General features: G+C 43.7%; 1 protein-coding gene across 4 annotated transcripts in view; it reads left to right on the forward strand.

Moving 5' to 3' along the window:
• The window catches only part of ralgapa1 (Ral GTPase activating protein catalytic subunit alpha 1), a 66091-nt gene that overhangs the window by 3857 nt on the left and 49780 nt on the right, over nt 1-12454 (forward strand). For 2 of the 4 annotated variants that reach the window (XM_084569258.1, XM_084569260.1), the window contains exons 4-18: nt 627-684; nt 888-931; nt 1079-1256; nt 1404-1510; nt 1917-2055; nt 2152-2360; nt 2645-2968; nt 3124-3303; nt 3494-3565; nt 3846-3994; nt 4153-4276; nt 4999-5145; nt 5278-5368; nt 5786-5947; nt 9778-11613. In XM_084569258.1, coding sequence (XP_084425384.1) covers nt 627-684; nt 888-931; nt 1079-1256; nt 1404-1510; nt 1917-2055; nt 2152-2360; nt 2645-2968; nt 3124-3303; nt 3494-3565; nt 3846-3994; nt 4153-4276; nt 4999-5145; nt 5278-5368; nt 5786-5947; nt 9778-11613 — 3820 coding nt within the window. The remainder of the gene's footprint in view (nt 1-626; nt 685-887; nt 932-1078; nt 1257-1403; nt 1511-1916; nt 2056-2151; nt 2361-2644; nt 2969-3123; nt 3304-3493; nt 3566-3845; nt 3995-4152; nt 4277-4998; nt 5146-5277; nt 5369-5785; nt 5948-9777; nt 11614-12454) is intronic. The other 2 variants (XM_084569259.1, XM_084569261.1) reach the window with 2 other exon arrangements.

Genomic DNA, 12454 nt, shown 5'->3' on the forward strand with positions numbered 1-12454 from the left:
AATGTGTGACATGTGTTGCACACCACCCCTGCAAACCAACAAACTAAACCTAACAGGAAGTCATTTCTAAATGCTAAATGTTCCATTTTTTCTAACCACATTTGTTGTCAAAACAGTTCATGCAGCTTTTTTATCACTTTAAAAACATTCATTGGATTTGGTGTAGACAGAAATTTCACTCCCTTACTGAATGCAGTACAGCTACAGAATAAAGCCCTGGCATTCAACTAATGTACAGAGATGTTTGTGATCCTAAGCGCTCTAACTTTCTGTGGGTGGTCCTGCTCAGTGCCATAAAACTGGCTGACACTGACCATAATCTAAGACCGCTGGCATTTAGCAACACCCAGGACTGAGTGGTGGTGCTTGGAGTAACCAGGATAAGATAGCTTTGTGTGTGTGTACACTTGTATTTCTTCAGTTTGAGCTTGAGACGTGAGGATATTTTGACCTGTACATGTGCTAGAGTACAGTTTGTACGCGATATAGTTTACATTAGCGTTAGTGTAGTGTTAAGACTCTGTAAAGTGGTGCATATTTTTGGGCAGAGTCAGTGGAGGATGGAGGTACCGGGAGATGATCATTTCCTCGATCCTAATCTTTTTTCTTTCTTTTTTTTTCTCTAGAAAATCCTCCAGCTTCTGCCAGAGAGAATCCACAATCGATGGCAGTTCCACAGCATCGGTAAACCCACAGTTTAAACACCTTGCAGCTGATTCTGTAGACAGGTTTAACCAGTTATGGACAGCGTCTACACTCACATGGGTTTTACATTCTCCTTAAAACGGCTTCACTGCACGTTTTCTGTTCATTTTGTACATAAGCAGGTAAAACAAGCTGTACATTTTAGTTTGAAATAAATGATCCGACCTGCCTTCCTTTTTCAGGGCTAATCCTCAAGAAGCTGTTGCACACTGGCAACTCTCTAAAGGTACTGCTCTGATTCCTTCACCTGTCAGTCATAACCTCTCGATCCAGATTCTCCCAGCCTGCTTTCAGGATGTGAATGGTAATAATTCCAATGTCCTAAACTTATCTTTATCTTTTTAATAACTTTTCTCTTTTATCTGCATTGTAGATCCGCCGTGAGGGTGTGCGCTTGTTCTTGTTGTGGATGCAGGCGTTACAGAGTAATGCAGAGCGCGAGCAGCTCTGCATGTTCGCTTGTTTGATTCCTGGTTTCCCAGCTCCACTCTGCCACGGCACCCCACGCACCCTGGACACTCTGATCAACCCATCGCTGAGTTTGACTGAGAGTTAGTGCAATAAACACACACTCATATACACATGCACATAGGCTCAGCTTTCAGCTAATATGCACCTTTGAGATGATACAGAATTCCGGATATGGTATTTTGCAGAACTGGATTTCATTTTAACCTCCATACTTTTCCTCCTTGCAGCTCAGGTGACCCCAGAAGAAATCACTCCACTTGTTCCTCCCCAGTCAGGTGACAAAAACCAGGAAGACCTCACCGCTTACTTCCTAGAAGCTCTATTGAAATATATGGTAAACCAGGTATTATCATCAGTCTTTACTAACACAATTAACACAACATAACTGCACTGTTGAAACTGTTGCAATGCTTTACTAATGTCACTAATACTAAACGCAAACCAGATATTTGGATAATCAGGCACTGGTGCTCTTGTGTACATCTGACTGTACATTTGAAGTATTGATCTAATTCCTTCCTGGAATCATTAACCTTCTAAAAAACAAGATGCATCCACACTAACTTTGTGCTTGAATTTCCTCTGCTTGCTGCCATCGCACACTCGCATGCAGTCACACACACATTGATAACATTCTCCCCTGAAACAATGGTGCTCTTCTCTGCTTGACCCTATTTTATGTGCGTAATGCCTTCTTTATAACACAGGCTTGTTTGTCTGTGTGTGTGTGTATCGACCAGGCGAAATCTCTCGAGTGGCGGTGTAAAGACAACCACGAGCGTGGCTTCAGCTTCCTCTTCGGTCACTTCAGGAAGTTTTACCTTCCTCACATCTTTCCCAACTTCGCTATGGAGACCAGCCTCTACAACCCCATGCTGGGTTAGTACTATTAAGACATTAAGAGTTACCAGATACAGTAAATCCAAAATACACTGGAACACAGCAAATTAAACAAGTTTTCCCGTTTCTCTGTAGATGTGCCTCCAATGCGTCCTAAGCCGTATTACAGCGCAGTGCGCAGAGAGCAGGATGGGGGTGAACCGCTGTACTGCACCAAGGAGAGTTTCCTTCAGGCACGAGTCATCTTTATCCGCTGGTTGGTTTCCTTCTGGCTGGAACCAAGACCCAACACACAGACACACATCCCAGGAACAGAGGGAGAGAATGTCCCTAAGAACATACAGGTAGGTCGCACATACTGTATCTTTTGTGTGCAGATATGACTTTGCTGTTACTTTATTACTGTGCAAATAGTTCAAGAACTCATTCTGGACAAGCTTCTTGTATACTCCGCAGCACTGTAGAACCCACTCTGGCGGGTGTTTATGCTGCTGTGGCACAGTCCCAATGAATGGGGATGAATTCAAACATTTCGATGTATCAATGTAGCTGTAACAGGAATTGTTCCTCTGTTTTTGTTTTTGTTTTTCACCGTTTAATCTAATTCTCTCTCTCTGCCCATCTCCAGCGAGCAGCAGCTGGACTGGCCGCTCGCGCCGCAGGGAGCTCAGACGACAGCGGCGGAGGAGGGATGCGGTCCGACAGCCACCTGGAAGGGAGCATGGGCTCATCCGGGCCGTCAGGAGGTAGCATGGGGCTCTCTGGAGGTCCAGGGAATGTTGGTGAACCTGAACAGAGCCACTCGAACACATCCACTCTGACAGAGAGAGAGCCCAGCTCCTCTTCACTCTGCTCCATGGATGAAGAGCAGCTGACTGACATGGAGGTGGTGAGGAGGGTGCTGACCAGCTCCAGAACCAACGTCAACTTCATCACGGAGATTTTTAGACAGGTTAAGGAGAAATACTTCTCAATCAGGGAGCGGGAAATAACAAATACCTTTTCTCTACTGGGTATATATCACTGTTTTACATTGACGGGTGAAAATAATTGACAATATGTAGTATATTCTGAAACTGAACCTATTTTCGGGCTCCTCCTTTATAGGCATTTCTTCTTCCCATGTGCGAGGCAGCCGCAATGCGTAAAGTGGTCCGTGTTTACCAGGAGTGGATCTCCATGGAGGACAAGCCAGTGTTTATGAAGGAGCCAGAGGAGGGCCCCTATCCTATAGCCACAGCCACCAGCCTGGATACAGGCTCCCAGCTTGGTGACAAAGAGGATGAGGTGAGAAGTTTCTTGAAAACATATATTGAAGTATTTAAGATCTTTACGTTCAAAAATCGGACTCCTAAACACCCAAGCCCTAAGCCCAAGCTGAGATAACCCAATCACTCTTAATTAAACTATGAGAGCTGTTTTTTGGAGCTGTGTAGCAGTCTGCGTAATGAGTAAACATGCTTTCTCTCTTTTTCAGGGAATACACAAAGTGATTGACAGTGAATTGCTGGAGTACAGTGTTCACGCTGGAGTTCAGACTACACTACAGGTATAGTTCTCACACTGACTAAACATCTGTTACATTGAAGCCCGTGATAAACAAGCTCACACTAGAGCAGGCTACAGCAACTTGTATTGGCCCATGTTAGAAAAGTGGGAGTTATGAATACAACTTAGGTTCCATGAATTCACTGCCTCTGATGATCAAGAAGCCACGAGGACAAAAAGAAAAAAAAAAATCACTCATGAACACAAAGGTTTCATTGTTGCTGGATCTTGTTTTTCTTCTTTAACCGTTCTTTCAATCTGTGCTTATTTTCTTTCTCCAGGTATTTATCACCCACTCTGCCAACGTTTTCCTTCTGGAACCAGCCAACGACATCAAGATCCTTTTAGAGGAGCACGTCGACATGTGCAAGCGAGTCCTGAACATCTACCGCAGCCTTGTTATGCATGAAACCATGGACCAGAAAACATGGTAAAAAAAAAAAATAAATAAGAAACATACAGTAACTCTAAAGCTTGCCACATCAACACGTGTAATGTCATTATTGATATTGAGCTCAAAAGTTCCAATACACAAGCTTGCTTCTGATTGAAATTAGCTTTAACTTTTGTGCATGCATTTGTTTGTAGGGAGCAGATCTTACTGGTTCTGCTGAGGGTGACGGAGTCTGTGATGAAAAGACCTCCATCCATCATGCCTCAGGGAAAGAAGAACAACACGCTGTCAGGCAGATTGGCAGGGCCTATCTTTCAGGTACATCACTTTCACCACCATACACTGGCTTAATTTTATTAATAAGGGCTGAACATAGAAAAAGGAGACGGTCTAATACCTAAAAATGAATGGAGTTGTTGAAATCGTAAGTGTACATTATGTCATTACTTGTGTGGTGTGTGAATTTTGACATGGTTGCATTGTTTCAAATTGTACCCTTCAAGTTGTGCATTCACCAGAATAGATGCAGCTGCTCTGCTGCTCTAACCATAGCTGTTGCATTTTGCAAAGTGAAATAATTTCAGACTGCTAAATCAAGACTGATGGTTTCTATCTGACAAGAACATAGTGGTACTCGGACGTGTGTGCCTTAGTGTTTTTAGGGTGCAGTGTTTGCAGTTCCGATCTCAAGAGCTGCAGCTTCATCGGCCAATATTTACAAATTTGAAAACTGTTTGGTCGTCGTTCCCACTGCTCTGTTTAGCCAAGCTGGCGACTAACCTACATGAGATGTGTCCTTTTTTTCACCCAGTCTTTGACTATTAAGAGTACCTCTTAGCACTCGGGAAAGGCGATGTAGTTTAAATCTTAGCATATCAATTATCTGCCTGCATATCTTCTGTTGAGAATGCAGTATGTTAGTGGACACCATTGTTTCCACAATGATGCAATTTTAATATTTACTAAAGTACGCCAATGATATACAACACTGGTGCATATGACATGACACTTACTTCATTTCAACACTTTTTTCTGTGCAGACACTGATAGTGGCCTGGATTAAAGGGAACTTAAACGTCTATATCAGCAGAGAACTGTGGGACGACCTCCTCTCTGTTCTCTCCTCTCTAACCTGCTGGGAGGAGCTGGTCACGGAGTGGTCACTCACCATGGAGACCCTTACAAAGGTACTGAAAGCTACCGTATTCTCATAATGTTATTGCAGTGAAGTAATGACTACATATAATTTAAAATGAACAAACTGTTAAGCTGCTATCATAACAAAGTGTTACAGCAGCGTTTATGTCTCTGTGTCGTAGGTTTTGGCAAGGAACCTGTACAGCGTCGACCTGAATGAGCTGCCTCTGGACAAACTCAGCGAACAAAAACAGAAGAAACACAAAGGAAAAGGTTAATAAATCACGTAGACGTTCACAGACCTTCAAAGTACACATGGCTTATTAACAGCAGTTCTGAAAGCCCAGAAGAGCCAAGACATTACTAAAGCTAACTGCGACTCTTAGACAGTTGCTTTATGCCTTTTCTTTATTTTTAGTAGAGGTAGTTTTCATCCTAAAAAATATGGACCAGAGTGAAAAATTACATACATCCAGTGTAAAATGAAGCTTGGCTTATTTACAGAAATATAGCAAATTCCCAAATATGAAGGAAAACAGAACTGTGCATGCTTTCTGCTTGTTGGACCTTTCATGCACACATATTATCAGCACAAAGTCACAGATATCGACAGCAAATAAGCCCCAGTAGCTGCGAATGTGCACATAGATGACCCCACTCTCTCTCAACTTCCCTCCACTCATATCCCAGGTATCGGTTCAGAGGGCCAGCGGCAGATTGTGGATCGTTCCTTCTCTAAAGGCTGGAGCAGAGACCAGCCGGGTCAGGCGGCAGCTATGAGGCAGCGCAGCGCCACCACCGCTGGATCACCAGGCATTGAAAAAGCCAGAAGTATAGTGCGTCAAAAGACTGGTCAGTATCCACTGGTATTGGATGTCTGCCATCCACCTCTATGAATGAGTTGCTATTACTTGTGTTCATAACACTGACTGTCTAACCAATCTGGCGCTCTTTTTGTTGTGTGTGTGTGAGTGTTAAGTGGGGAGCAACATGCAGACATCCTCAGTAATCTTTAGATAGCGCCTCTTTCTTTACAAGGCATTTTCATTTGACTTGACGTCTTCTCTGCTTCTCTCTTCTTGCTTATCTGTCTGACAGGAGGTTGTGGTGTATTTCTCCTAAATAGATAGTCTTCAACTGAAACCATTTGTGGGACATAAACAGTCACAACATCAGGGTACTGACAGTACCGAGAGCACTAGCTTATGGCAAGACTAGAATAATAACAAATCAGAAGATGATTCGAGGATGTTGAAATTCAGCTCAGTGAGGATATTTGGAGGAGCTGATAAGGTGTTAACCTCTGTAACTGTAGGGCTAAACACTAAGTAGTAATATTGTATACTTGTCAAATTGGCAAAGTTAAAATGTTGTTGTGTTTTCACCTGGAACTCACACACATGCATATTTACTTTGAAAAACCTGTATCATCAAGGATCTTTCAGACAATAATGGACACAATCCATATCTGTTTGCCCAGTATGTTATGTCAGCACAGTATGTTATTAGTTTCAATGAAGGAGGTTCCGCTCCAGTTCTTTGTGATGATGCATCTATAACCAGACAGAGTGGTGTAAAACAAATGAGCAAATTAATGCAGAGGCCTCTGTGGATTTTAACCAACTAAATGAATAGTGTTGGTGTGGTAGGACCTAAACCACTATCTATATGATATATAAATATATTTAGTATCCCCAAATATCCTAGTAATCCCCTGTTTACAGATGAGCCGCCTCATTCGTTATGTTGCATATTGCAAATATGTTTAAAAAATATCACTGATATGGTCAAACTGATATTTTCTTTCTTGTGACTGTGAGTTACTTGTGCATCAGGTCAGAACTAAAGCTCTTCAGATTGCCAACCTACTTCCAGCCTCTCACTGTCTCACTGTCTTTCCTCCAGAGCTAACCCTGTCTCACTCGTCCTCTCACCTTCCCTGTTTCTTTCCCTCTACATCCGTCCTTAAACCCTCCTCTTTCCTACTCTATCCTGGCCCCTTTTTCACTGATTTCTGGTCTTTCTCCCTAAATGATTTTTTTATGCTCCATCGGTTTTATTTTTTTCCCCATTCCCACAATTTTCTCTCTAAATCCTTTCTTTCCATCTTCTAATTTAACTTTGTATTGTCTTTACTACGTTTTGCTTTCTGTTTTTTTTTTCTGCTATTTTCATTTCTCCTGGTTTCATTTCTTTTCACTTTTCCGTCGTCACCTTTCTTCCACTCACCTCTTTACCTCACTTCTCACTTCACCTAAACTCTTGTCTTCTGCCTTCCTTGCTTTCCTTTTCTGTCCCACTCTATCCCCCCTTTCTTCTTTTCCTGTTCTTCCAACTTCCTCAGCCCTGCGTAGCTGTTCTACGGGGGACTCTCTGCTGTCCTCAGCCTTTATTCGCAGTGCTAAGAGTGCTCCTGCTCTGGCTCCGCCTCTTCCTGTCCTCCTCCACCACCACCACCACCCTTTACTACCCCCCCTTGCCGACCAGCTGGCAGGTACACACTCTTTGCACTACCTGTCTTGCCTGCCTGCTGCCTGTCTGCCTGGAAACTGTAGTTGTCTTCACGTGTGTCAAAAACTGAAACTGTGCCTGTCGTTTTTCTCTTTCAATTTTTCTGACCGTCTATTTGTCATGCAACAGTTTGCATGTGCTCCATCAGAAATCATCAAGACTCTTATTAATTCACCTGTAACAGGGATGGTGTGATTTAAAGAAACACTTGAATGAGAAAAAGCAGCTGATAGCAGTGCTGGTCTGGTGCAGCTATTGTTTTAATAAAAGTTAGCTGCATATTTTCATTATGGTTTAATCAGACTCTTCTTATTGTTATATATTATAAATATAATCTTCTTTTCTCACGTATTTCTACAAACTAAGGTCTAACTTTTTTTAGTGGGTACTTTTCCTCAACACAAGCGGAGCCTTGACTGACATAAGTGTATGGTGATTTGTTCAGACGTCGCAAACGTTGCTCTTCATCTCTAAATAAAGGGTGATTTGTTTTAGTTAAGAGAACTTTTTCTGTAGAAGCCTCGAGCAATATATATTTCATAAGTGATCACATCCTGGATGTGATAGTAAATAAGAGCGTTTGGAATATAGCCTGTTCAGCCTTCCAGCCATTCAGCTGACTGGTGCATTCGTGTCTAATACTGGCTGTCATTAATTTCGAAAGAATTCTTAGAAATATTAAATACTGTCATCTTGTCCTGCACAGTCTGCTAAAATCTCATTTTCACTGTGATATATTGTTGAATTTATCCGGACGTATATTTTTCTACAGGTAGTTGGTGACAACCTATGTGTCGCTGTTTCTGTTGTTTCCTGCATGAGACTTGACATTCCTGTTTTCCTGTTTCTCTGCCTGTTAACCTGCATCCTTTACTTATCTTCTTGGCCTGCACACATGCATGTCCCTCTGTCATTCCATTACCCCCGCATGCCAGTGTCTCTTTCTTACAAGCGTTATTTTCCCTTTGTTTCTATGGTGTTCTTGTTGATCTTTCCTCCAGTGGTGTTTTGTGTTCTGTTTTGTTTATATTTGGCTTGACATTCAGTTGGACTCTTTCCTTTTTAGCAGGCAGTGATGATGACTTAATTTGTATGCTGTTTGTTACATTTGGTGTGTGTTTTGTCGTCATATTTTATAGATGATTACTTTGCTTTTTATTAATAATTTAACATCCAATGAAAGCTGGCAAACAGACATTTTCTGCTTCAAATATGCAAACCAGTGAGTTCACAATATGTGATGAATATGAATGATCTCAAGTTGTGAATATAGTTAAAGCAGACATTTAAAAGGGGCTTGTTGAAGTTCATAAAGGTGTAACAAACTGCTGCCATCAATCCATGAATTATACGCGCAAAGATCCTGTTCAAGTCTGACTTTAAAATGTCTGATAACAAGTGGACAAGACTACGTACAGATGTGAGGGCTTGCTTTAAGAGCCCACCACTTACACTACATTTGGTGTCGATCTTGGCTATATTCACCATATTCTATTAGCAGTTTAAACACAAATGTGTCCTGGGCCCATATGCTCAAAAGGACATATTTAAGATTCACAAAACAAAAATATGATAGTCATTGGAAGGGCTTTTAATATATTTTTTCCCTATAGTTGTAAAAAAAAAATGTCATTCGTGTTTTTGTTTTATTCATGATTTATTTAACAAATGTTTTCCACGTGTGGTTAATTCAGTGTGTTCATATTGATTTGTGCAAATTATCCCTGTGGAGTTACCATGTTTCTCCAAATAGTGACTGGGGCCTTTATTCATTTATCTTTACCATGGATGTACATAGAGCCGCCCTCTTGTGATTGGATCACTCACGGCTCATGTTAATGTCAGGTGTGAACAGGATCAGAGTGACAGTTGAATACTGATTTCAACGTCAATCAAAATGGGAAATCATGACTCAGAAGTTTATCATTTTGGTGCTTCGACAAACTCCAAACAGGCCAAACAAAAGACACAAAAAAAAATTCCAGCACGAAATATGAAGCTTGATATAAACAGGTTTTTGTCTTTACAAGGTAAGTCAGTGACCACAATTTGACAAAGGATCAGAGATTAGCTTCTGCCGACACACTGCTTTGTGTTTTAAAGCTTGACTTGGGTGTGTGTCATGTGTCTGTTCCACTAACGTCAGTCCTCTCCCTTCATTTTTCTTCCAGTAGACCTGGAGGACCCGCCCATCACGCTGACATCTCGCACATCTCGGATGCGCCACTCATCCCAGAGCGACGAGGCCCCTCCCACATCGTGTTCGGAGGTCTTCCAGGGAGGTGACCTGGACGCTCCGGCCCCGTCCTCTCTTGCAAGGAGCAGCAGTGCCTCAGACATCATGGAGCCTTTCATCGCAGAGCGGGTCAAAGGTGAAGACCCCCAGAGGGATCCCGCTGCGATCCCAAATCCCCCACACCACCCCTCCACAACTTCTTCCTTACTTGCAGCCAACAGCCACGCACCTCAGCCACTCTCACAATCCCTCACCTCCCCTTCCCCTCTTACCTTCCCTAATGGTGTTGTTCCCTCGTCTTCAGAGGGACAAGATGATAGTTATGACCAGTTCTGGCACCAGGTTGGCTCTCAAAGCCGTGGTTCTAGTTCTGATTGGGTAAGCGACTGGGACTCTGCCTTCACCTTTTCATGTGAAAAGGAAATTGATGCAGAAGAGGGTGAAACTGGGGCTGGAGTAGAGGAGGATGATCTATTCTCATCTATCAGGGACTACCTCACAAATAAAGGAGGTGAGAGGAAGGAGGAGGTTGGAGAGAGAGATAGTCCTGGTCATGTTTTAGAAGAAAACAGTGTTACTTTACCAGCAGCGGTGCAAACAGGGATAGCTAGAACACAGGTTGAATATACAGGGCATGAAGTAAAGCAGGTGGTAAGAGGAGACAGACAGGTAAGTAAATCAGTGAGACATAGCAGTGTAGACTCCATAGAGGAGAATGAGGCAGACCAGCGGAGCATTTATGAGTGCCTGGAATTGCAATGCCAGTGGCCTTCAGCCAATTCTAGGGGGAGCGGTAGCTTAGAAAGAAACACGGTGGAAAAAAAGGGAGCAGGAGGAAATACTGGAAAGGCAACTGGATGGGGAGGAAAATGTGACATGTGGAGTGAAATAGGAGAAGAGAAAGAAGACAAAGAAGCAGCAGTAAATGATAGGTCCAATTTGATTAGAGAAGGTACCATTGAATCTAGCACTGAAGTAACTCCCCAAACTTCAGACCCAACTAAGTCTAAGATGTCCCGTAGTACCGCTAAGAGACACCATTCTGGAGGTGTTCATGTCAGCTTCAGGCCCTCAACTGAGTCTGTCCAGTTCCACAACCCCCTTGAGAATAAGGAGGCCCATTGGAAAGCCAGGTTGCGCCGACTCAGTCACTTCCACACGCACAGCCACTCAGCTGGGGAGAGGCTAGGGCCTGGAGCTGGGGCAGGGTCAGGGGGAAAGCTGGGAGCAGGGGGTGCAGGTAAGTTTGGCTCTGTGTCTGGAATTAGCCATAGAACAGGGGTCCATGAGAAATTTTCTTCTGGAACTGTTGCGGACAGCACTGGGGTGGGGGGCACAGCAGGCGCTGGAGGCCTGGAGAATTGGCCTGGGACTGGAGGGGACAAAGACAAGCAGCATCCTGGATCCTGTGTGGGATCTAGCCTAGGCTCCGAGGTTCACTCAGAGGTATTATCAGGTAGTTCAGGTTCCTCGGGCGTGCCCTCAGGAGTACGCGGACGCTTGGGACGCTCGGCCTTGCGATCTCGAGGCTCACGCTCACGCTCCCAGGAGCCCGGTAGCACTGCTGCACGACACCACCAGGGGGCTCTTCTTGGTGGGGTCTATAAGACTGTGGTTCACGCTCTGTCCTCCAAGCCCCGGCCCAGAGGTCAGGGGTCATCCCAAGGCTCGTCGCCACAGCGACAGGGCCGAGCTGCCATGGGTGACGCATCTCTAAGGGATCTCTACTCTCATGTCCTGGGCTACTTTGGACGAAAGACGACTACGCCAGGTGAGGATCGCAACGAACGAAGTGCTCACAAAGGACACACCAAATAAAACAACTGTGGAAAGAGAGATACTCACCAATACACAAAACACCATCAACTTTCTTTTCCTTTTTGGCTGTTTTTAACTGGTTTGTTATGATGGAATGATATTTTTTTTTTTGGCTGAAACTCATCATCTTGCTGCTGGACTGAAATTCAAACACCCTATTGATGTGTTTACTCTTGAACGTAGCCCCTCCTCCAGCCTGCCTCCTGTCAAGGACCCAACCCTGTCTCCCATACCTTCCCACTTGTTTCTCTACCTCAGAAGCTCCCTCCCTCCTCCTTCTCCTCCTTCTCCTCCTCCTCCTCCTGTCTTCTTTCTTCTACTGGTTTGGGGATTTAAACTTTCTCACCTCCTTCCCCTATATCCCGCCTCCTCCCTTCTCCTCGATGTTGCATGCGGCCTCCTTGTGCCTCTTCGCCTCCCCCTGGACGCCAGCCCCTCCACAGCTACACAGAACGAATGAGGAGTCTACAGAAAAGCACAACTGTCTGTAGAAAAGATAAAAGCACCGGCTAAAAGAAAACTGATATTGTTATACATAATGCTACTCCAGAAAGCTCCCTGATATTTTATGGCGCTTTCCAACGTTAGAGCTTTGTTTATTGTTATAAGCGGATTGTAACTGAAGAACAATCTGTGGTGTGAGTTTACTTTGAGCCACTAATGCATAGATTCATGGAGAGTAGAAGCATCCTGCTGCAGTTCATTGTCACACCACTAGATTGCAGCATAAGATCTTTTAAATACGGCCATTTTGATAACGGTACACACACAGAATTTGAATGGATAAAAAAATG

The sequence above is a fragment of the Chelon labrosus genome (assembly GCF_963514085.1).
Source record: "Chelon labrosus genome assembly, chromosome: 20".
NCBI classification, from domain to species: Eukaryota; Metazoa; Chordata; class Actinopteri; order Mugiliformes; family Mugilidae; genus Chelon; species Chelon labrosus.